A 23,463-nucleotide genomic window follows, 5' to 3' on the forward strand; every position below is an offset into this window, starting at 1 on the left:
AGCGGGTACGCCCCCCTCTCCCCAGCCTCGCCCTTCGCCTCCTGCTCCAGTGGGAGAGCTGCTCTGCGTGAAGCTACTTCCTCAGTCCAGAGCAGGGCTGGGCTCTTAGCCCTGCCCTCACGCCCCGATCCTTCTGTTTGGGGGGGAAGCCCTGGCGGCCCTACCACCGCCAGCACGCACACCACACCACACACCAGACAGATGAATGGGCTCCGTGGGGTTGGCGAGGCATGCGATGAGGATGAGACGGTGTGTGAGGGGGGCGGGCAGTGCTGGCTGACGGGGAGGTTCGGTCTTACCAGCTAACCCTCTGCAAAGAGGCCTGGTAGCTCCCCTCAGGCTGAGCAGGAGATGGCAAAATCCTGACAGGTGTCCTCCTGGGGGAGATACCAGAGAGGCGGGCCAGTGTTAGGAGTCGTCTGGCTGGGCCCTGTGCCCAGGTGGGGCTGGGGGCCAGGGAGGCTCCGGCTCACAAACTGGAACCTACTGTCTCAGAAACCTTTTCTTAGCTGGGCAGTCCCTGGGGGGTCAGAGTGGAAACACAGCAACGAGGAAGAACTTGGGAGTCTCTAAGTCCCTGAGGCAGGGGAAAGTAGAGGGGACCAAGAGGGGACAGGATGGCCTCTTCTTACATGCTCACGGGGGCCTCGCCCCCTTGCCCGGCCTCCAGCAGACAGACTCAGCCAGGAGAGGAGAACGTTAACCATATCACTGGGCTTCCTGCCTTCTGCCTCCCCAGGGAAGACCAAGTTTGCCAGTTGGAGCCTCAGCAAAGAAAGAGCAAACAAAAACCAAACCCAAGCAAATCAACTCTTAAAAACAAAAATTTTATTACAAGCAGGAACAAAGAATACTGGCTTAAATAAAAGGCAGGTGGGAGTCCCCTCCTCTAGCCAGCTCCCTCCCCACTTCCCAGCACCGCTGTAGCATGGCCCAGGGTCCTGCCACTAGGGCAGAGCTGCTTCTCCCAGAGGCGACCCTCTGGGACTGCCATTTCTCAGCTGCCTCTGACCCACTAGCCTCTGCAGCAAGGAAGGGCAAGATGCGAGGACTTCCTCGTCACTTTCCCAGGGCTTCAGGCCACCTGAAGGGCCAAGGAGGGGGACAGAATAATTTCCTATTTTGACAAGAAGCTATAGTTTCCAGCAGAGAAGGGACATCCTTTGAGTTTCTGGCCCAGATTTAGGCCGACCTTCACTCGCCTCTTGGACCACCCTGCTCTTTCCTCCCTTTTCTCTGGACGGAGTCTTCCAGTGGGCAGAGACTCCCCGTCCTCTAGCCACTGGCACTAGGTCGCATACTCAGAGCCCAGAGGAGGGAGTGTGGCTTGTAGAATGGCAGCCGCTCCCCCCAGCCATTACCCCATCCGCCCCGCCCAGCCTCAGCCTGTCTGGGCAGGTCCCAGGCTTCCTAATGTCCAAGGAGGAAGGAAAGGCAGGAGGACGGGGGCTGAGCTGCAGCGACAACCCAGGGGTCTCTTGTGATCCAGGCACGGGCTCCCTGTGGCCACAGCTCAGGCTGCTCCTGCTGCTGCTCGCTGACACCCGAGGGGGATGGCGGGGAGAGGGGCAGCCCAGGGGGTGTAGGGAAGTGGGAGCCAGCCTCATTCACACAAGGGCACATGCGAACACACACACACACATACACACTCACACACACTCCCCAGCCAGAAGTTCTCTTATAAATTTATTAAAACCAACTTGCCTTCTGATAATCCTTAACCTGGCACTACACAGAGAGCAATGTGGCTTTTTTTTTTCTTCTTCCATTTAAAAAATGCTACGTAGAAAAGAGGTCTATAAAATTGTGCAAAATACCCAGCATTAATAAACCCGTTTCAAGTATTGCCAGCATGAGTGTAACCCGCCCAGCCCAAGAACGGACTTGGGAGAGAGGTGGGGCGCCAGACTGGGATCCCTCAGAGAACCCTCCATGGGTAGCGAGGGGGCAAGGCCCCCACTTCCTAGTGTGCTGCCCAGGAATCATGCAGGAGCTGAGGTCTTGGGTAGCTTCCTCTGACACAGGCTGTCCCCCACCCGCCCCCACCTCTGCCCTTTCTATCTGGAACCCCAGCTCTATCCCACTGGCCAACCCCATATAAAAAACAAGAACAAAAATGGAAGAACAATGGTCATCACAAAGAGAATGAAGGAGCCCACAAACCAAAGCAGCCCATGGAGGAGGCATCCTCTCCTATAGCCTGCTGTCCAGAGCCGAATGCTCGTGGGTCCTGCTTCACCGCCAGGACCCGGGCTGAGCAGAGCCCAGCAGCTCCCCTACCTGGGAGGCATCGCACTCAGTCAGCACCCTCACTCACACAGGGCTTGCCCTGGCACAGGCAGAGACGTGGCACGGTCCCCTCGCGGCCTCGGGGGCCCTGGCCTCTCTCTCCTGTCACTCCTGCCACTGATCAGCTGGGGGGATCTAGGGCCCAAGGCTGTGGGAACTTGGGTTTGGGGAGCAGAGGGTACAGCCATGGAGGTGTGGGGAAAGCCACGCAGGGTGGGAAATAAATACGAAAGAGTCTTTGGCGGCTCTGCTTCCCGTGGGTGGAATGGGGAGGGTCCCGGCAGGTGTGGAGGGCGGCAGGTGAGTGCAGAGGGGTGGACAGGCCAGCAGGTGGCAAGTACTGAGCCCAGTTCAGGGGTGGCCTCCTACCATGCTGGCGTCGGGCTTGGCTCCGTAGGCTGGCTCATCGCTTCTGACGGGCGAGGGCAACACGGTGTCAGACTGCACAAATCCCCTTCGGTCAATCAGGCTTCCAAAACACAAGAGGGGACATGTGAGGGCCCCCGCCCAACACCGGTGATCCAGGCCGGGGGGCCGAATGGCACAGGCCATTTCCCAGCCAAGGAAAGACCCAGTCCTGGAAACCCTGAGAAAGGGGAGTTGATCTCCAGTTGGGGGCTCAAGACCCTTCCCTTCCAGAAGGGCCCGCTCTGCACTCTGGACACCTGGTTTTGGCCACCGGATTTATTCCCTGTTAATTCAAAGCAGCCCATTTTGCTGTCTGGCTGCCACAGAGCCAGGCTGCGGGGAAGGGGAAGAGCAGGACGAAAGGGCATTTGGAAATAGTGCGATGCCCACTGTCACCCCCCCCACCCCCACGGCAAGCATGACGGGCCTATCAGGCAGGAGAAGCTGGTGGGGTGGGGGTGGACAGTGTGCGAAGTCTTGTTCCCGCAGCGTCCACTGCAATTTAACAGCTGTTCTGGCGCTCTGGCGCCCCCTGGTGTGCAGACAGAGGGGCACTTCCCAGCAGGTCTGAGCCACCAGGGCTCTCCCGTCAGGAGGGAGGATGGAGGCCCCACCCGAAGAGGCCATCAGCACCAGAAGGGCAGAGTTGCTCAAGCGTGGCCCAAACATTAACTGTGGTGATCCCTGGCGAACAAGATTACAGGTGATATCTAATACTCTTCTTAATATTTTGTACTTAATTTTTTTCTACAATGAGCATAGGTTATTAATTACACAGAATTCTTTTACGTGACAAATGCCTTGAGTACACTCTGCAGGGGATGGTGGGCAGAGGGTTTCCGTGCTGTGAGGAGAGGTCTCCTGCTTCCAGAACCTCTTTGAGAGGTGTGGACTCACAGGGCTGCCCTGCACTGGCCAGGCCAGGCCCTGGGACCTCTCCCCGCTACCCCTGGCTTACCTGGGAGGTAGGGGGCCGCAGAGCACAGCACAGCAGTTGGTGATAACACTTCTATGGCTGTAGGGATTGATGGAGGCCTCACCGCCCCTCTTGCTGGACCACGAGCCTTTGATCTGCCAGCAGGAAGGAGGTCTGAGTCAGGTACCTCCCTTGCTTCCATTTTTTAGGAGGGAGGTCTAGAGGCTGGGAAAAACTGGTGAATTCTGAAACCAATTCTGGATAGACTATTGGAGGGGATGTATCTTTAACCCGGGCTATTCAGTGAGTGTGGGGGACTGCTGGATGTGGGGGGACCTGGCAGAGAGGAAGAAGCCCTCATCAGGACAGAAAACAGAGCCCAGCCAGAGAAGCCTCCAAAGGCAACCTTTTGGGTGCATCCTCTTCTCTGGCCAGCCACCTACGAGTGAAGGTCGTGCAAGGGGACGGGGCTCAGGCTGACCTGGCTGTGAACCCTGGCCCTGCCACCGACACACTGATGACCCTGGAGAGGCCACTTCTCTGAATCTCAGTCCTCATTTGAAAAACAGGGAACTCTGACACCATCAGTGGGGCATTCGATGAGATCCTGCCCGTCTCTAGATCCGCAAAGCCAGATCAAAGGCACCGGGGAGTCTAGCAAGGAAGGATACCTGCCTGACTCTAGCCCAGAGTTTTCCAAACTTACTTGGCCACCACACATCTTTTTACCTAACCCCCAGTAACATGCTGAAGAACTAGCACCCACGAAACCACCTTGGGAGATGCTGGCTGATGTCATTTCTGCTCTGTACCAATCATCCAGCACATGATACCCCAACATGAGTGCTCAGTTTTGTTTCCCGGAATGAGAGGCTGAGGTCAAAAAATGTGTTTTCTGTTGGTCACGGGCCTCTGAGCATATGTGACGGCGGCCGAGGCACAGATGCTCTCATGTGCTTCCTTAGTGTTTGCGAGAACAGGAAGGGGAGGTCAGGTCTGGCCCACGGGCTGGGCACACAGGGGGTGCTCAAACAATGCTTGCTGGTAGAGGGCTGCAAGACGGCCTCCCGGTCCTGTCCTCGCTGTCCCCCTCGGTAAGGGAGCCCAGGGACACCCTGACAGTCTCCGAGTGCAGTGTGGTGGGGGGCACAGGAAGCTGAGCCGTGGCTTCCGGCCCCAGCCCTGGCTCTGTCCCTTTCCAGCTGTGTGACCTTGGGGCTCACTCAGCCACCAAACGGGAGAAAAGCATCCCTTTTCCTTCTGCTTCAGAGTTGGCAAAAGGACCCCAAAAGAACCCTGGAAACAGGCACACGCGGGCTAACGTAATGGCTTACGGCGCAGCACTGCCTCTCGGTTAGCGGGAAAGCCCGCGCCGGGGGCCCAGGCACACGGGGTCTTCGAAGCCTGCACTGGGTCTCCCGGGGCCAAGCTGTGAGAGCTGGAAGGCAATGTCTCCACCCATGTCACCCCAGCAGCCGAGAGTCAGGCTGCACGGTGGCCGCCCCAGGCTCCCTCAGCCCTGCCTCCTTCCCAGGACCCTGCCCAGGATCCAGCCTTACTCACATCTTCGTTAGTTGTCAGGTTGGAGGCGACGAGGTAAGTATGAAACCCTGAGAGGCCCAGGATGGACCAGATGGAGAAGAAGCAGATCACCAACTCCAGCACAGTGAGCACGGGGGTCAAGGACGCACACGGGGACAGGGCCGGGAGCCTCCCTTGAGCCTGGGAGCTTGCCACGCTCTGCCTTTCTCACCTATCCTTCCATGAGCTATTTCCTCAGAAAGGAAGGGAGTTTGTAACCTTCCTGTGGCCCACTCACCATTTCTCAGCAGGATCACCTCCTGGGCCCTAAGGAGGGCTTGGGAGCCCCTTCAAGAGCAGGATGGGTAATGGACAGTAGAGGGAAATGAGGATTCCAGGCACCCAGAACCCCATATAGGACATGGTCCAGGAAGCTTGGTGTCTTAAGGGAAGACAGGGACTGTGGGACTCCTCAGAGTTCTTGGACACCCCAGGCCCCTGCTCAGGCCACTTAGGATCAGTTCTAGCCCGGGCAGGAACAGAAGCAGCTGGTACAGCGGATTACTCTTGAGGACAAACACTGGCTCTACACCATTCCCCTCTGTTTATAGGAGGTGTGGGAACCCACCCCAGTGAAGGGGCCTTGCTCCCACCAGGGCATCCACCAGATGACAAAGGATATCTTGCTGGTGTCTCCTTCAGAGTGGAGAGGAAGTTGCTTCCCTGAGAGCCTGGGCAAGAAAAAACAGGACAGGGCACAGCTCGGAGAGTTACCACAGCCCCCTGACTTGAGCTTGCTGGCGCCCCATCCCGCTTGCCCCTGCCCCCTACCCCAACTCACGCAGCGTCAGGTGGGTGACCACACAGGCGAAGATGAAGGCCGTCAGGAACGAGAGGGAGAGAATAAATGCGTAGAAGAAGCGGTAGTTCCGTCTCCCCACACAGTTGCCCACCCAAGGACAGTGATGGTCAAACCGTTCTGGAAAAGGGCCAGGGGAGACGGGTTAGTGTCCCTGGCCTGCGACCAGCACAGGTGTTCAGAGGCCTCACGCCACGGCTGGGGCTTTCCTCCCCGCCAGGCTCTCTGCACGCACCCACCCACCATTCCTCGGACGCTCCCTGCTTCTGGACCTTTGTGCACAGGTTCCTACTGCCCCACATTCGCTGTCTCTTCACCTGGTTAAGGGTAATTCCCCCTTCATGACTCAGCTGCAAAGCCACTTCCTTAAGAAAGCCTCTGATCCCAGACAAGGTGAGGGCCCTCTGTTATCCGCCCCGTTCCTTATCTGCAGCTCTTGGCCCATGTGTTTACATACTTATTGGTAACTAGTGGCCTGGCCAAGGACCCCTGCTCAGTTGTAAACTCCATGAGGGGGCCTGTTTTGGCCTCACACTGAGCTGAACCCTAGGGTCCAGCAGTGCCTGGTACAAAGATCCACAAAAAAGTACTTGTTGCCTGGCCTATGACCCTGGCCACATGCCAACCACCAAGGATCCCCATTCCTTGCTCTAGAACTAGAGGCCCAGGGAGGGGCTGGGCTGCTCTGTCACTTGCGGAGAGCTGGCATGAAAGGCCCGGATCACACCCAGACTGGTAAGGAAAGTCCTCTGTGAGAATATGGATCACAAGCCCATTGCAGGCCTCACACCATGGCCAGCACTCTTCACGGGGGGGTGGGGGGGTGGGGGGGTGGATCCTCAGGGATGAATAACACTCACTGAGTCACCCACTTCCCTGCCTACTGTCATGGGTGTTCCCTGCTGTTCTCTCACTCGGGGAGCGCTGAGCTAGTGTGATGAGCTCACTGCCTGGAGACCATACACAGTCACCATGGCTCAGCTTGCCTGGGTCCTCTTACATAGCATTTCCCTTATGACACCCTCCCAGGGGCACACCCCCAGTCCCCATCAGGGCTGTCTGGCCTCTGGCGAGCAAGAAGAGGAGACAAAACAGTCTCTGGTTCCCCAGCAACCACTGCAATTGTGGGTCAGGAGCTTAGCTTCCAATCCTGGCTACATCCTCTCCACCTTACCAGCTTGAACTCCTCTGTTCCCAGATTCTTGTCCCTCCCAAACCCTGGGAATCAGATCCAAAGTCATTCAGTATAGCTGGCCCTGGGCCACTGGATGATAAATCATTCTCTTTCTGGCCCCAAAGTATCTAGAATGTTATTGCTCCAGTCTCTGGTTCCTGGAAGCTTGGACCTACTGAGAACCAGGCTGAGGCCTGGAAGAAGGGTCCAGGGCCTCTCTGTATCTGCCCCATACTTCAGAGCTGGGGGAAAAGAATCTACCAATCCTGGGCTGAAGCCAAGATACCACTGGTCACACTCTGCGCCTCTCCCTATAGCCCCTCCTCGGTCCGAGCGAATTTGGGTGAAGCAGACTTCCTGCCCAGCTCTGGCTGATTGAGACACAGCCTCACCCCCATGAGTGACTCCCCTGTCTCCAGGGCTCCCTGCATCACTCCCTGCTGCCTCCCACTTACCCACACAGTTGTCACAGACACTGCAGTGTGACGTCCGTGGTGGCCGAAACATCTTGCAGGTGAAGCAGTACTTCAACTTGACCATCTGCCCGTTGATCATCACCTCCCGGGTCCGAGGGGGTGGCCGGTATGTGGAACTGCCTGTGTTATCTGAGGGTGGGAGGAGAGGGAGATGGGGGATCTTCGAGCCCGGAGCCAAGAGCCCCGGCTGGGGAGAAGCCACTGCTCCCTAGCGGGGACAAGCGAAGCCTTCAGGAAACCACTTCCTGGGAACAAGCCACTGGGATAAAATGCAGGCCCAAGGCGGGGACAACTGTGAAGATCTGCTACCGCCTACCGAAACTTGCTGCGTGCCAAGCCCTGTGCTAAAGCTTTATACACCGGCTCACGCACCACCGGCCGTATACAACTTTGAGAAGGAGACCCTGGGAAGACTTAGGGAGGTTTATCTGAATCTAGTCAAGCCCGAGCTAAGTTCCAGTTTCCAGGAGGTTCAGGAGATGGAAGGACAAAGTAAACAACACTATGAGAAAGCAATCAGATCCAGAATGTGGGATGCCTACAAGACCACTGGCCTGATCTCTAACAAAATCAATGTCACTTACAAAGAGAAGGAGATGGCTCTAAATTAAGAGACACGAACAAATGCAATGCACGATCTTAGATTGGATCCCGTTTTGAAAAGCAAAACAAAACACAGCAACAAGAAAGACATTTGGTGGGGAACTGGGGAAAAAGGAATATAGGTTAGAAATTTGGGAGCTATTAATTTTCCTAGCTGTAATAATGGAATTGTGGTCATGCAGGAGGCTGTCTTTAGATTTTGGAGACACATGTTGAAGTATTTATGGATAAAGTGTCTATAATGTCTATAATTTACTATGAAATGGTTTACAAATTATAAGCATAGGGGTGTCTGGCTGGCTCAGTCAGAAGGGCATGTGACTCTTGATCTTGGGATTGTGAGTTCTAGCCCCATGTTGGGTGTAGAGATTCCTTAAAAATAAAGTCTTTTAAAAAATTAAAGAAAAAAGAAAGAAATTATAAGTATATAAGATATAAATAAGAGACACTAATAACAACTATTTAGATAGTGAACATGTAGAAATTCATTGTATTTTCCCACTTTTCTGTATATTTGAAATTTTTCATAATAGAAATTTTAAGTGGAAAAGAAATGCAGAAATATATTGTACTCATGGATTAAAAGACTCAGCATTAGAAATGGATTTATTCTCCCTAAATCAATCTGTACATCAACATAATTCAAGTCAAAAATCCCAGTATGGGCCGCCTGGGTGGCTCAGTCGTTAAGCATCTGCCTTCGGCTCAGGTCATGATCCCAGGGTCCTGGGATCGAGCCCCACATCGGGCTCCCTGCTCCGCGGGAAGCCTGCTTCTCCCTCTCCCTCTGCCCTGGCTTGTGTTCCCTCTCTCGCTGTGTCTCTCTGTGTCAAATAAATAAATAAAATCTTAAAAAAAAAAAAAAAAAAATCCCAGTATGTTTTTTGGGGGAGATGAAATTGACAAATTCAATCTAAAATTTATACAGAAATGCAAAGAGCCATGAATAGCCAAGGCATTCTTGAAGGAAAAAGCTAAAGGACTTATATGACTAGATCTCAAGACTAATGATAAAGCTCTAGTACTTAAGAAGGCCTGGTTTGGGTGCAAGGGTAGAAATGCTGATCAATGGAACAGAAAAGAGAATCCAGAAACAGACCTGACATGTACAAGGGTGTGGGGGAGGGTCCCGGGACACTGCTCATATAGTGTTTCTTGATCTGGGTGCTGATTATATGTGTGTGTTCGGTTTGTGAACACTCAACAAACAGAACACTTATGATTTGTACACATCTTGTAAGCCCATTATTCTTCAGTGAAAACTTAACAAAAAGAGGTTTAAGTAACTTGTCCGAGGTCATGAAGCTCAGATGCGGGTGAACAGGAATCCGAACCCGGGTCTGCCACATGCAAAAGCCCACAATTCTACCCACTGAACCTCTTGGTCCCCCAGGCCTCAAAGGACCAAAGTCCCCAAAGCAGTGGCTCCTTCCTGGACAGAATTCTGACAGTCCCATGAGGCTGCTTGTGATCCCCAGCCCTTAGCAATGTTCCCAGCTGTTGCTTCTACTGAATGCACTCCCCAGACAGCATCTCCAGTTTGGCCACGTGCCTCCAGCAATAACTTACGGACTGCCTACCAGGGGCCAGGCACTATTCTAGGCGCCTGGCATGCATCAGTGGAGCAAACGGACTTGGGTCTCACATTCCAGTTACCAAACAGACTCTTGCTAGGCTGTTCACCATCACCCCAACCACCGTGTGTTTAAAATGGAGCTCAGCACCCGAACGTTTCTTCTCTAAAACCGGCAGCAGGGTAAAGGGCAGGGGGTGTGAGGTCAGTGGACACACTCTGAACCCTGGTTTTGCCAGACCTGCTGAAGTCAAGTGAACTTCTCTGAGCCTCGGTTTTCTCACCTGTAAGATGGGAGGAACGGGTAGAACGGAGCATGAATCCTGGCTCCACCTCTCACTAGCTGGGTTTCTCCTAACGACAGCATATGCTAGATGTCCGACCGGCAAGTCATTTAATCTCTCTGTGCCTCTGTTTCCTTGATCACTGAAATGTGGATAATAACAGTACCCCCATCATAGGGCTGTTGTGAGGGTTAAATGAGTTAATATACGTTAAGTGGCACAAAGTAAACACTGAAGAAGCGCACAGAATTATAAAGAGAAAGAAAGGAAGAGGCAAGGAAGAGGAAACACTTCACTGAGCACCTACTATATGCTGAGCACGTTGCATACATTATCTTCTTGAACCCCGAGAACATCCCAGGAGGTAAGGTTATCATTACCACCTCTAGGTCACAGTTAAGGAGACTTTTCAGTGAGGTGAAGTGACGTGCTCGAGGCCACTCCCAGCTAGGAAGTGGCAGAACCCAGATGTGAACCCAAGTTTCCAAAAACTTGGGTTTGAGGTCTTTTTTAAATTTTAAAGTGTCACAATGAGTGTTATTCAACCCTGCCTGGTTCCTTATTTCTGCCAGCAGCACAGTCCAAGAGCTGGAAAGAACCTCAAAGAACATCTAACACAGCCCCTAGCACAGAGTGAACACTTGAAAATTGTCCCTTCACTGCCTGCTTCTCTTCTAACCCCTTCAGTTTACAAGTGAGAAAACAGGCCCAGAGAGGTTAGGGAAGTTACCCAAAGCCACAGAGCCAGCGAGTTGCAGAGGCAGGGAAACTCCGTTTGGAGACCCTTTGCAGACCCTTCCTTCTCCCTTACCCCTTCACGGCCAGTCGCTAGGCCTCGTCAGGATCTTCCTTCATAATCTTTCACTCTCCTCCCAATGCCCTAACCCAGGCCCCTATCACCAAACAGCTTCCCCAGAAGGCTCCCTGCTCCCAGCCCCTCTGCCTTCCAACCCCCCTTGCACACACCACCACATTTCTCTAAATAACCCCTTTTGAGTTACAACCCTTCACTGGCCTCCCCTAAAAACCAGATAAAGGACAACTTCCTGTCCTGATACTAGGACCCTCCACAATTGGGCCCGACCTCTGCTCCTGGCTTTTCTCCCACCACTCCTCCCCGAGTCCCTGCAGCTTCAGCTTCCTGCCCCTGTTCCGACCAAGCCCTGGCCCCTGCCTTCTCCTTGCTCACCAGGACTCTCCTGCTCCCTGTCCAGTCTTCCAGAAGCTTCTCCGAGCACTGCTGCCATGGGGGCTGTTGTGCCTCACACCCAGCGCCTGCTCCCTGCTGGGCTGTGATGGGGCTGCTGTGTACGGGGACGCTGGCTCTCCCCCTAGACCGCATGCCCGCTGAGGGCAGGGCTGGTGGGAGAAACAGGCAGTCCCAGGCCTATGAGCCATCGGGGAGCAGGCAAAGAGGAGAGAATACACGCTGTGGACTCAGGCAGGCCTAGAGTTCAAATCCTGACCCTTCCATTCCCGAGCTAGTGCCGTCAGGGAGGGGACTGAACCTCTGTGAGCCTGTGGTTGCATGTGAAAAAGCAGACAAATAACAACAGGCTGGAAGGCTTATAGAAGGATCAGAAATAGTACCTGGAAAGGAACTGGCGCTTGGTGAGTACTTACTAACAGCTGTGCTGGCACGGGCTCCGGAGTCTGCAACACTAGGTTTGAAACATGATTTTGCTGCCCACTCGCTACCGAAGGAAGTCCCTTCACCTCCCGGAGCCTCGGCTTCCTCATCCGTCAAGTGGAGAGAAGACAGTCTCAGACTCACAGGATTGTGGCGGGGGCTCAGTGCGATGCAGGACAGCCCTGAGCCCGGGGCGAGATTCACAGGAGCCTCAGTCCTGACACACAGTTCACGCTGGGACACTCCAGCTTGCACCGTTCTCCACCTCTTTCCAAAACTCTTGGTGCTACTCCAAACCCAACCTGTAACCCTACCCCATGGGCCCCAGGTCCAGCTCTCGTCCCTGCCCACTGCTGGCTTCCAGGCTTGGACACAAGCTTTGAAGCCAGACAGATATGTATGTGGCCCAACCGCAACTAGTTATGTGATATGGGTCAAGTGGCTTAACTTCTCTGTGCCCTCATCTGCTAAAAAAGAAAATGGGACATAATCAAACTTGCCTCCTAGTGTTGTAAAGGAAGATGAAGCGAGAACTCAGCAAGTGGGCTTATTAGCAAAACATCTAGCACTGGGCCAGGGCTGAATAAACACTAGCCATTATTATTATTGTTCTTCCCATAGAAAAACTATATTCCAAACAACTTATTTACCAAACTTCAGAACCCAACTCATCCGTGAGTGAAGGGCAGCCACAGACCCACCTGAGGAAAGAGGAGGAGGAAATTCCTGGAATCCTCACTTGGGTTCCCACAGGCCCCCAGGCAGGGAGGGGACTCCTACCAGTATGTTGTGGCCTCCGGGGACCAGGCTTCCTCCTCTCGAGAACGCAGAGAAAGAGGAAGTAAAGCTCTGCACACCCAACTTCCTTGGGCTGCTAAGAGCCGGGGGCGGGGGAGAAAGTGTCCCCCTGGAGCAAGGGAGCCCCCCAGATGCACCAGGGCCCTCACCAAGTTGGGTCAAAGGAGGCCTTGCAGGGATGCCCCTCAGCCTGTCCCACTGTTTATTCATGCAAACCAACCCCGGCGCTGGACTCCTCCTCCACGCATTCCTGCCAACAGCTTATTAGTGCCAGACAAGTCCCTCTGCCATTCCTGACCACAAGGCTCCGCCTCTTAAGTTTCAATAGAGACAAACAATTTTCAAAGTGCACTGATATTCCCTGTCTCACTTGATGCACCAAAGATGCTCTGGGCTGGGCAAGGGGGTATGTACCCACATTTTACAGATGAGGACACGGACTTCACTCCAATAGTATGTATAAGGTGGGGCTGAAATTAGAACCCTTGTCTTCCAAACATTCTCTCAGACATTACCAACTACTATGTCAAGATATTGTACAAGGCCTGGGGGTGGCAGGTGAGGGGAGAAGAGGCAAGTACATACAGATAAGTCAAATATGGTTCCTTTAAAAAAAATAAATTAAAGGCTCCTGGCTGGCTCAGTCGGTACAACATGTGACTCTTGATCTTAGGGTTATAAGTTTGAGCCCCACACTGGGTATAGAGATTACTTAATAAAATAAAATAAAATAAAATAAAATAAAATAAAATAAAATAAAATAAAATAAAATAAAATCTTGGGGCATCTGGGTAGCTCAGTCAGTTCAGCATCTGACTCTTGATTTCAGCTCAGGTCTTGATCTCAAGGTTGTGAGTTCAAGCCCTGCTTTGGGCTCCATGGTGTGGAGCCTACTAAAAAACAAAACAAAACAAAAAACAACAACAAAAACCTTAAAAATAAATACATAGGGCGCCTGGGTGGCTCAGTTGGTTAAGCGACTGCCTTCGGCTCAGGTCATGATCCTGGAGTCCCGGGATCGAGTCCCGCATTGGGCTCCCTGCTCGGCAGGGAGTCTGCTTCTCCCTCTGACCCTCCCCCCCTCATGCTCTCTCTCTCTCATTCTCTCTCTCAAATAAATAAATAAAATCTTAAAAAAATAAATAAATAAATAAATAAATAAATACATAAAAAAATAAAATTTAAACGAAAGTTAAAAATAAAAATTAGGAAAAAACGGGGGTAGGGGGCGTGCCTGGCTGGCTCAGTCAGTAGAGTGTCCCCGACTCTTGATCCCGGGGTTATGAGTTCAAGCCCCATGTTGGGCCTAGTGCTTCCTTTAAACAAGACAAAAAACCACATTTGCTTTGTTCACCTAGTCTAGATAATATTTGTTGAAGAAAAGAAGGAAGAGGGGCGCCTGGGTGGCTCAGTTGGTTGAACGTCTGCCTTAGGCTCAGGTCATGATCCCAGAGTCCTGGGATCGAGTCCCACGTCGGGGAGCCTGCTTCTCCCTCTCCCTCTGTCTACTGCTCTGCCTACTTGTGCTCTCTCTCTCTGTCAAATAAATAAATAAAATCTTAAAAAAAAAAAAAAGAAAAGAAGAGTGGTAAGAGATGCTATTTCTGCCCTAAGGGAATCTAAGATCTACTCCACGGCTTTCTGCTTCGGGTTTTCCCCCAAGACGTAAAAAGGCCTTTCCTGCTAGCAAGGCCTTCCTGCTGCCCCCAGGCACGTAGCCGGGGCTCTAAAGCCCCTGGGGATGTGGTAATGAGGGGCAAGGCTCTTCCCCCTGAACACCTGTGAGAAGCAAATGAATCTCCCCACACTTCCTCCCTCACAAGGGCCATGCTATGGGTCTCTCCACAGCAACCACAGCCCAGGGAGGGGAGCAGGCCGGCATTCTGCAGTCAGAGCCAGATGGCTGGGTCTGTGACTGAAGCCCCGTGGCTGGCGGGGAAGGCCCCGGGGGCCGGCATGAGCTACCGAGCAGGCTTTCGTGAGGGAAGGCCGGGATCGCCACCCGCCTTGCTGGGTCCTGACTGTTGGCCTTCCATTGCCCCCCCCTGTGGAGGAAACAGCGGCAGGGTGGGGTCTCCCCAGCTTCTAGGTCAGTGCAAGGTCAGCCACAGTGCCCAGGCCGTGGGTCACCGTAATCCCCACGTGACCATTTCTGTTCATGCCAGAGGCTTATGGAGCGCCCACCACCTACCAGCTGAGGGACAGGCCGGAGGACACAGGAAGAGCTTGGCCTGAGGGCAGAGGGAGCAGGTGAAGTGGATAATCACCGAGTCCGTGTAAGAGGCACTGTGAGTCAAGTCTGGTGACTCTGGGGCCAGCCTGATCTCATTTGGGAACCTGGCCTGGCCACCTGTTGGCTTGTTTCTTTGAGGAAGCCCGCCTAACCTCTCGGAGCCTCAGTTCCTCACTCAGTAATAATCATATCAGACTTGTCAGATGGTGACGGGAATGAGAGATAGAAAGGCCGAACCCACAGCTCGAGGATTCATGGTATGACTGGCGTCTATACTCGATCCCAGGGGGAACGTGTGGGGTGGGGGCTGGAGGCGGCATTCAAGGAAGCAACAAAAGGTGAAGCATAATTAAGCTGGATCAGGAGGAATGAGCCGTCTGGCTCACCAGGGAAAGAGGGACAGCGGTAGAGGGGGCTGTGTGAACAAAGCAAAGGCACAGAGGCGTGAACGCGCACAGCGTGGCTGGGGGCTCCAGGGGCGGGGGCAGGTAGGCTGGGCTTGGCCTTGAGCCTGCAAGCGAGCGCACCTCTGCGGGCAAGTTTTCAGGAAGGGGGAAGATGATCTGTTTCCTGGCCGCAACACTAAGTAACATTGATTCATGGGATCAGAAAGTTAGCCCCTTTTCTTTTTTTTTTTTTAAAGATTTATTTATTTATTTATTTGACAGAGCGAGAGATAGCGAGAGCAGGAACACAAGCAGGGGGAGTGGGAGAGGGAGAAGCAGGCTTCCTGCCGAGCAGGGAGCCGGATGTGGGACTCGATCCCAGGACCCTGGGATCATGACCTGAGCCGAAGGCAGACGCTTAACGAATGAGCCACCCAGGCGCCCAAGTTAGCCCCTTTTCAATTTTCTTTCAAGCCTTTGACTCCATCAAGAGGAAAACGCTTGACTTCTAATACCTAAGAGCTGTGATCAGGCCTTAAAGTGACTATTTCTGCAGGCAAGTGTAACCACCAAGAATCTGTAACATTGTTATGTTTTGTTTTGATGATTATCTTCTATTAGGAGTAAGAGGCTTTCCGCTTACAAGGGTGATACAAACTTTCTTTGTAAGATACATTTCAAAACGGGGCGCCTGGGTGGCTCAGTTGTTAAGCGTCTGCCTTCGGCTCAGGTCATGATCCCAGGGTCCTGGGATCGAGTCCCACATCGGGCTCCCTGCTCAGCAGGAAGCCTGCTTCTCACTCTCCCACTCCCCCTGCTTGTGTTCCTGCTCTCGCTATGTCTCTCTCTGTCAAATAAATAAATAAAATCTTTAAAAAAAAAAAAAAAAAGATACATTTCAAAACGAAATGCTTAAAGGAAAATACTAAGGAAATGAAGGTACAAGGTGAGATGCAGAAAGCGTAAACATCATAAAGGCTGGACCCAAATAACCGAACTTCAGGAAGTGCTGCTGAGGCCACCAGGGAATCACCCAAATCCTAAGCCAGGGAGGCCTGGGGCCACATCTGGGTCTTGGAGAGACAACTGTGATTGCAGGGAGAAGCCAGGTGCTGGGGCCTGGTCGGCAGAGCCAATCCGGGTAGCAAATGGGGCAGGTCTGCCCTAGGGCAGTGGGCTTCAGAAGGGCCTGGGGGGAGACACTCTGGGCACAGACAAGTTGCGGTCCGTGACCTGCTGGGTGGTGGCGGAGGGAGAGGCAGCCTTATGTCTGTTCTGTGAGCTGTAAACGTGTCTAGGTCAGGGTCTGTCGCTCTGATCTGGATGTTTCTATTGTCTCCCATCAGACTGGGAGCCTCTTGGGGGCAGTGTTGGCACCCCTTACCTCTCTTCCAACTTCCCAGAGTGTCTGGACTCTGTATGGCCCTGTAGGGAGACCCAGCTGCATGGGTCACCAGCTGACAAGTCAAGATCTCAGACCAGGGTGACCAACCGCCTTGGTTTGCCTATGACTGAGGGGTTTCCCAGGACACGAGACTGGAAGGAGCTGGTCAGCCCACCTCAGACGGTCCTTGTAGGGCGGCAGCCTTGGGCTAGAGCCTGTTGGGCTGGAGTTGCTGGCCTATGGGGCCGAAGTGAGAAGCCACAGTCTGCATGGGCCCCAGTAATCATCAGTTCGTGTTTATATGAACAGCACCATCCACCTCGAAGCTGGTCCCCAGCCTTCTCAAAAAGGCTGTGACCTTAGTCCTTTTCGAGAAAATATATTTCACCCTGATTAGACACCTCCTGACCCCACCCTCAAATCTGGCTCCCGTTCAAGTTTCAGAGTTCAAAGGCCTCAATGATGTCACTTTCCAGGCATGGCAGCTGTTCTCAAAGGGAAGTCTCCAACCCTGACATTTAGGGCCCCAAGTGACTAATTCCACCCCATTCTCCAACCAGAATTTCTCTAATTCTTTGAAGCAGTCCTCCTGTTCCAGCTGATATGGCCTGCTCAGGGTTCTCTGCCTGTCCCCGCTCCTTCCCCCTCCGTCCTCTCCTCCTCCCTCCGTCCTCTCCTCCTCTGTTCCACCTGCGGGGAGGGCTCCCTTCACACATATTCCCATGCCTGAACTCCACCCAAACCTTAAGCTTTGGCTCAAGGCATCTCTCCATGAAGCCTCTCCACATCCTCCAGGCAGAAGATGCTCCTGGCTTCTCTGATCCTCTTCCAAAGCCTGCTCGTCCCTGGGGCAGCTGGTCACCCCTGCAGGTGTGGTCACACGCCACCTTGGACTGAGCTAGCCTGGAAACTGCCCGAAGGCAGGGTCAACATCAGATTTGTTTTTGGCCTCCCACCTCCTCCGCCTGTACTCAGGAGTCAGCATATAGAATTAACACATAAGTGATTAAAGCCATAATGCCTAATTGGGAGAAGTTCCAACTATCTCTCCATCGGTCACCTGGGGACAGCAAGGAGGGCCTCTACAGAGGCTCATCCATTCAGCCAACATCCCTGGACCCTCAAGCAGCAGACTAGGTGAACAAGACCCTCACTGTCCAGGAGAGGCTGCTGGGCCTGCCCAACAACTTTGTAACAATCACCATGCAACACAGGGCCAAGAAAAGAAGGACAAGGAGCTCTGGGAACGTGTCATGGAAGGTCTGGCCCAACTGGGGTCATGAAAGCATCTCAGAGTACAGAGTACCTGGGTTGAGACATACGAATGAAGACAGTGTGGCCACCGAAGACCAGAGACATGTCCCTGTGGCCATCTCAGAAGAGAAAGCAAGGGGTTTGGGAGTCAAGGCACATAGTCCGTCTCCATGCCTCCACTCCCTGGCCGTGTGTTCATCTGCCTCAGTTTCTGCATGAGCACAGCAGGGCTGTGGGGAGGTTTTGTGGGGATAATGGATGGGAAACACTCAGTACACAGTCAAGCGCTCCCCAAACATGGGGGATTACAGTTGTTATTATTACCCACACTGCTCACAGGAGGCCAGAGGATTCCAGGCGGCCAGATCTCCAAGCTCAGGCTGAGCTGGATCATAATCCTGCCCACGATTAGCCCCAACTTGGAGGGAGGAGAAACGGGCTGCCACCAGGCCTCCCCCGTTGTCAGGTGGACTGCCCAGGTCAGACTGCAGGATTCTGAGGAAGCAGAGTCAGGTCTAGGAGGCCAAGCAGTGAGCGGCCCAGGGTTACAAGGGGGGAGGAAGCTGGCTGCAGGCAGAGGAAGACAGCAACCGAGGGCGTGGCCGAGGACAGGCCTAGGCAGAGGAATGAGACGCAGAACAAAGAGCAAGAGAATATCCTCCCTCTTCCTGCCCACCCTCCTGAGTTGCTCCAAAGAATCAGTGGACTGACTTCCAGTGCTGGATGCAGCAGGCTCTGACATTTACAGGCTACCGGGTCTCTTCAAGGCCAGTTAGATGTTTAAAAGCCTGTCTGAAAGCCACTCTGTTAGGGGAAGGAACCGACCACGGACCGGAAACCCCTGAGGTGTGCAAACAGCCACGTCACTTCTCCGCAGGAAGGAGCTGGGGTGGAGCAAGCTGAGATTAAGGCCCTGGCCCCAGCACCCAGCCTCCCAGGGGGACCCACACTGGTCTAAGAGGAATCAAGGGCTGTCTGTGGCGCCTGGGAGCACAGGTTCTTTCTAGCCACACTGGCCTTCCTACTGTTCTTAAACATACCAGCTCGTTCACCGCTCCAGGCTTTCGCTTTTACTATTTCTGGATTGCATATTACTGGCTCCCATCACACCATTCAGGGCTCCTCTCAAGGACCACCTCCTCCTCGAAGCTTTCCCAGATCACCTACTCTAAACAAGCCCACTCCCTACACCTCCTGTGCTCTTCCTCCAGATACCCACACAGCTCAATTCCTCATCTCTTCACATCTTTGCTTCTTTGCTCAGAAGTCACCTCCTTCACGAAGCCTTCCCTGACCACCCTATTTAAAACCATATACCCTCCCCCAGCTCTCATCCTTCCTCCCTGCTTTCCTCTTTGACATCCCAGATGTTTAATTACCAACGGTCCTTCTCCTCCTGCTGGAACGTCAGCTCCAAGAGGGCAGGGGATTATTGTCCTATTTGTTCACTGCTATATCGTCAGCATCTAGAAAAGTGCCTGGCACATAAGAGGGGTTCAACCAATGTCTGACGAGAGAATGAGTAAGTACACGAATGTTTAAGGGCAGAGACTCTGGTCAGACTGTATGAGATCTCATCCCAGCTCTTCCACCTCCTGGGTGATCTTGGGCCACTTACTTTGCTCCTCTGAGACTCAATGTAACCAGTAAAAGGAGAATAACAACAGTCCTTGTCTCATGGGATTACTGGGGGATGAAATAAGATCACGCATGTAAAGAGGTGAAAAGCCCGCCGGGCCCCCCGTGAGCGCTCAGTACTAAGCTGGCGGCCACCACAGCCTTCATTTGCCAGCATCTCTTGCTTGCTTCGTTGCTCACTGGTTTATCAGGTGTTTCCACTCTGGTGTCCGCTCCAGCCGGCCTTACTTACTACTGCGCCCCCAGTGTCTGGCAAGGTGTGGGAAGAGAAACTCAGGCCTCCTCTCAAATCAAGGAGCGCGGAGCTAAGAGAGACAGCTTCAGCCCGAGTAGGAGCCTCACCGATCTGTTTCTCCAGGGCGGCTGCCTCACAGACGGTGGCCCGGGGCAGGATCCCGGGGTCGGTGAAACTGGTCCGCAGCAGGCAGCTCATGACGAAGAAGAAGAGGATGGCAGCGATGATGGGGATGGCGAGCGTCAGCTGGCGGGCCAGGAAGGGACAGCTGGGGGGCGGGGAGAGAGAGAGAGAGAGATGAGCAGATACCCAGAGGGCTCCCTGCGGCACAGGGCTGCAGCACCAGGCAGGTGTTGTCATCCCAGAAACACCCCGCATTCCCATCCGTGCAGAGAGCCTTTCCCTGAGGAAGAGGGACAGCTCCTAGGCCAGGGCCTCGGGCAGCCATCACTAAGTGATCCTTGCGCTTTCCCTCTGAGCCAATAGCAGACATGATCAATAGATCCCAGCACTTTTTTTTAATATGAGCTAAGGAGAGGAATCTAGATCCCAGCATTCTTAACCCCTGCACTTAGCTGCAGCCTCAGAATCCTTCTAAACACAAAGCTTCAGGCAGCCACTACCAACTCGCTTGAGTTGACCATCCATGAAAATGTTCACTCACTCACTCACTCCACAAATACTTAGCGAGGTCTTACATATGCCAGGCAACACCTTCCCCAAACAGCAGTGAACAAGGGCGCTGTTCCCCAGCCGCCATGAGGCTCTGGTCTAGTGGGGAAAACAGGCCTGTGGACAGGGAGCCACATAGGACTGTGTGTGCTCACACGGGCAAGAGGAAGACAGCCGAACAGTCAGGAAAGTCTGGCTGAAGGAGATAATGCCTACGCTAAAATCTGAGGATGAAAAGCGTCAGCCAGGTGAAGGGGGTTAGGCGGAAGAGCATGGTCCAGCACTGCCACTGTCATCCAAGGGCTGGCATCCCAAGTCAGCGCGTTCAGGTCCCCGCGCCTAGCTGGTCCGGAGAAGAGCCTGTGCACGGGCTGGCTCGGAGGGCTGCCCACACGATTAGCTGCTGTCGTCTGCTGTCTTCCCTCCCAGATGAGAGCGGCACCTGATGGGGTGAGGAGCTGCTACTCGGGAAACGACAGGCCACTGGGAGGCCAGAATCAGCCAAGGAGCTGGCACAGCTGCAAAAAGCAGACCTGTGGACGTCCGCACGCTCCTTCCAGAGCCTCCACCGCCAGAGGCTCTGGCCTCCAGGGAGGTCCTTCCCTTGAAGAGCAGAGACTGCCAAGACCAAGGGCTCCAACGGGACCACACATTCTGCTCCAAACACCTCAGTGGCCCCTAGGTCCGAGCCTCAAACAAAGCTGGGCTCTCTGTGTCACCCACATGACCATCAGCCAGTTTGTGGATAGCCAGACTCTTTGCGGGATGGGGACTTGAAGTCTGAGACTTGTAGAACCCTCAGAAACACCAAGCCCTGGCTCCCTGATTTTATAGAGGGGGACTCTGAGGCCCACAGCTACATCCCAGGTCACGTAGCCAGCCAATGACAGGGCTGGGGCCTCCGGGCCCTCAGCAAATACTCTCTACATTCACTCAACAAATATTTACTGTACTGAGTGCCTACTACACACCAGGCCCTGTTCCAGGCACTGAAGACATAACAGTGAGGAGAACTGAGACAGGCAACAAACTAGCAGAAAGCATACACGTAGTATGTTCAGATGGTGGCAAGCGCTTCCAGAGAACAAGTAGTCAGGGAAGAGGAATAGGAGGGAGGGGAGTGGTTTGTTATGTTGACAGTCAGGGAAGGAGGGAAGAAAAGTGAGGGACTGAGCCATGAGACCATCTAAAGGAAGGGTATTCCAATCAGTGCGAAGGCCCTGAGGCAGGAATGTGCAAGGAGGCCAATGTGTCTGGAGGAGGATGCATGGGGAGGTGGGGTGAGTGGGAGGAGAGGGACAGAAAGGAAGCCCATTATCAGGGCGCTGGCTCTCATTCGGGAGAGCCAGGGAGGATTCGGGGGGGGGGGGGCACTGGGATCTGACTTAGAATTAAAGGGGCACTCTGGCCTCTGTGTGGCATGGGAAGTGGGACAGAAGCCAGGCACCCTGCTGACAGCCCTGTGCAATAATCCACCAAACCAAACAATGAAGCAAAACCCTTCTCAGCAAGAAAAAGCCCTAGAGAGCCACTCTCTCTTTCCCCAGAGCAACGGGAGAATGTGAGCTTGCTCACTCTCCAGTGTTCCCACGTGCTGGTCCCTACTGAGGTTTCACCCCAGTTCAGACCCAGGGGTGCTCTCAGCCCAAACCCAAACCCTCCTGCCAACTCCACCAGCCCAAGTGAGGAAGAGCAGAGACAAGGCGAGATGATTCACAAGCCCTCCCAAACCCAGAAGTCCTCCTTTCTCCCTTCTCTGGGGGACAAATCTGTCACCAGTCAAGATACCCACGCAGCCCAGAAGATCCTGCTTCTGAACTGACTGAACCCCACGCTGCAGGGTCACAGGGGTCAACTTCCTCCTGCTCAGGCTGCAGCCCCGGGGCTACTGGAAAAGGAACTTTCAAAACACTCATGTGGGTCAGCCCAGTGAGATGGATCTGAAACTCAGCCCAGGGAACATGCTGGAGGCTGGGGGCTCCCCAGAGCTTCTGCTTGTTATATTATCCTGGAACTTCTTATCCACCCTGACTCAGAAAGGAAGGGGTAAAGGGAGAAGCTAATTCGTACGAAGTCCTCACCTTGCTTCAAGGGGAAACCCAGGGTTGCAGATACATGATCTGGCAGCTGGAAAGGGGGTGGTGTCTTTGTAGAAGTCTCAGCGTGGCCAAGTCTTAGCGTGGCCACAGGCCCTTAGGAAGTGCTTTATGGTGAAGCCGACAGCTAACAGCAGCATCCAGCATTAAGTGCTCGTTCCTGGTTAAAAGCTTACATACATGACCTTGTGCCACCCTCATGATGACCTATTATAAACCCCATTTTATAGACGAGGGCACTGGGGCTCTGAGGTGAAGGGACTGCCCCGAGGTCATGCAGTCTGCAGGTGGTGCGGGCTGGGGCTGGAACCAGGTCTGTTGGCTCCGGAGGAGTTGTTCACCACACCGCACAGTTAAGGAAGACCACAAAGGATGGAGAGAACTAGGAGGGGAAGTGTGAGTGTGTGTGCAAAAGACTCACACAGCAGATGGCTCAAGCTAGAGACCAAGTTTTCCAAGCTGGAAAACTTCCGATACAAAAATGCGACCCTGGGAAGTGACAAGCATCCCCTCTTCCAACCAGAAAATGGAGATACTGTGTGGACCAATCCTGGGTCACTCGGGATCAAAAGCCCCCAAGGGGGCAAATAAGACCTGTCACACCAAAGCACTCTGGACTCTGGAGAAATAACAAGGCCCTGCAGCTGTTCCTGCCGTGGGGGGGGGGGGGGGGGGGGGGGGGGGTGTATCCTCCAGAATGTTGAGAAGGCAAAGAAAACCAGGAGGTCAGAGGTGGGGGGCAGGGGCTTGGCGGAGTCTGAGGAAAGGCTGGGAAGTGCTGGGGAAGCTAAGGAAGGTGTTGGAGAGAGGAGGGAGGCCTGAGAGGCCCAGAGCTGTTTGGGAAGATTGCCTGAGGGCCTAGAGGGAGAAAGACTGAGGGGAAAGCAAGGGGGAAAGGTCTGCGCTAGAGAGATAAGAGGGGACCCCAGAGGGGACCCAAAGGCAGCCAGGAGATTTGTAATGGGGAGCATAAAGCCAAAGGACACGGAAGAAATTCAGAAGTTGTCTGGAAGGGACAGAAAGCAAAGACCCTT

The 23,463-nt window shown here is 53.7% G+C and overlaps 1 protein-coding gene across 1 annotated transcript in view; it reads right to left on the reverse strand.

Annotated features, from left to right (window-relative positions):
• Positions 1–812: 812 nt before the first annotated feature.
• ZDHHC18 (zinc finger DHHC-type palmitoyltransferase 18) overlaps positions 813–23,463 on the reverse strand; it is a 41,621-nt gene continuing 18,970 nt past the window's right edge. The window contains exons 2-8 of the mRNA XM_032390560.1: positions 19,769–19,929; positions 7,623–7,772; positions 5,976–6,113; positions 5,817–5,865; positions 5,177–5,279; positions 3,656–3,768; positions 813–2,758 (exon numbers count right to left, since the gene is read on the reverse strand). Of these exons, the coding sequence (XP_032246451.1) occupies positions 2,641–2,758; positions 3,656–3,768; positions 5,177–5,279; positions 5,817–5,865; positions 5,976–6,113; positions 7,623–7,772; positions 19,769–19,859 (762 nt within the window). The 5' untranslated portion in view covers positions 19,860–19,929 and the 3' untranslated portion in view covers positions 813–2,640. The remainder of the gene's footprint in view (positions 2,759–3,655; positions 3,769–5,176; positions 5,280–5,816; positions 5,866–5,975; positions 6,114–7,622; positions 7,773–19,768; positions 19,930–23,463) is intronic.

This window comes from Phoca vitulina, unplaced genomic scaffold (genome assembly GCF_004348235.1).
Source record: "Phoca vitulina isolate PV1807 unplaced genomic scaffold, GSC_HSeal_1.0 scaffold2, whole genome shotgun sequence".
NCBI lineage: Eukaryota > Metazoa > Chordata > Mammalia > Carnivora > Phocidae > Phoca > Phoca vitulina.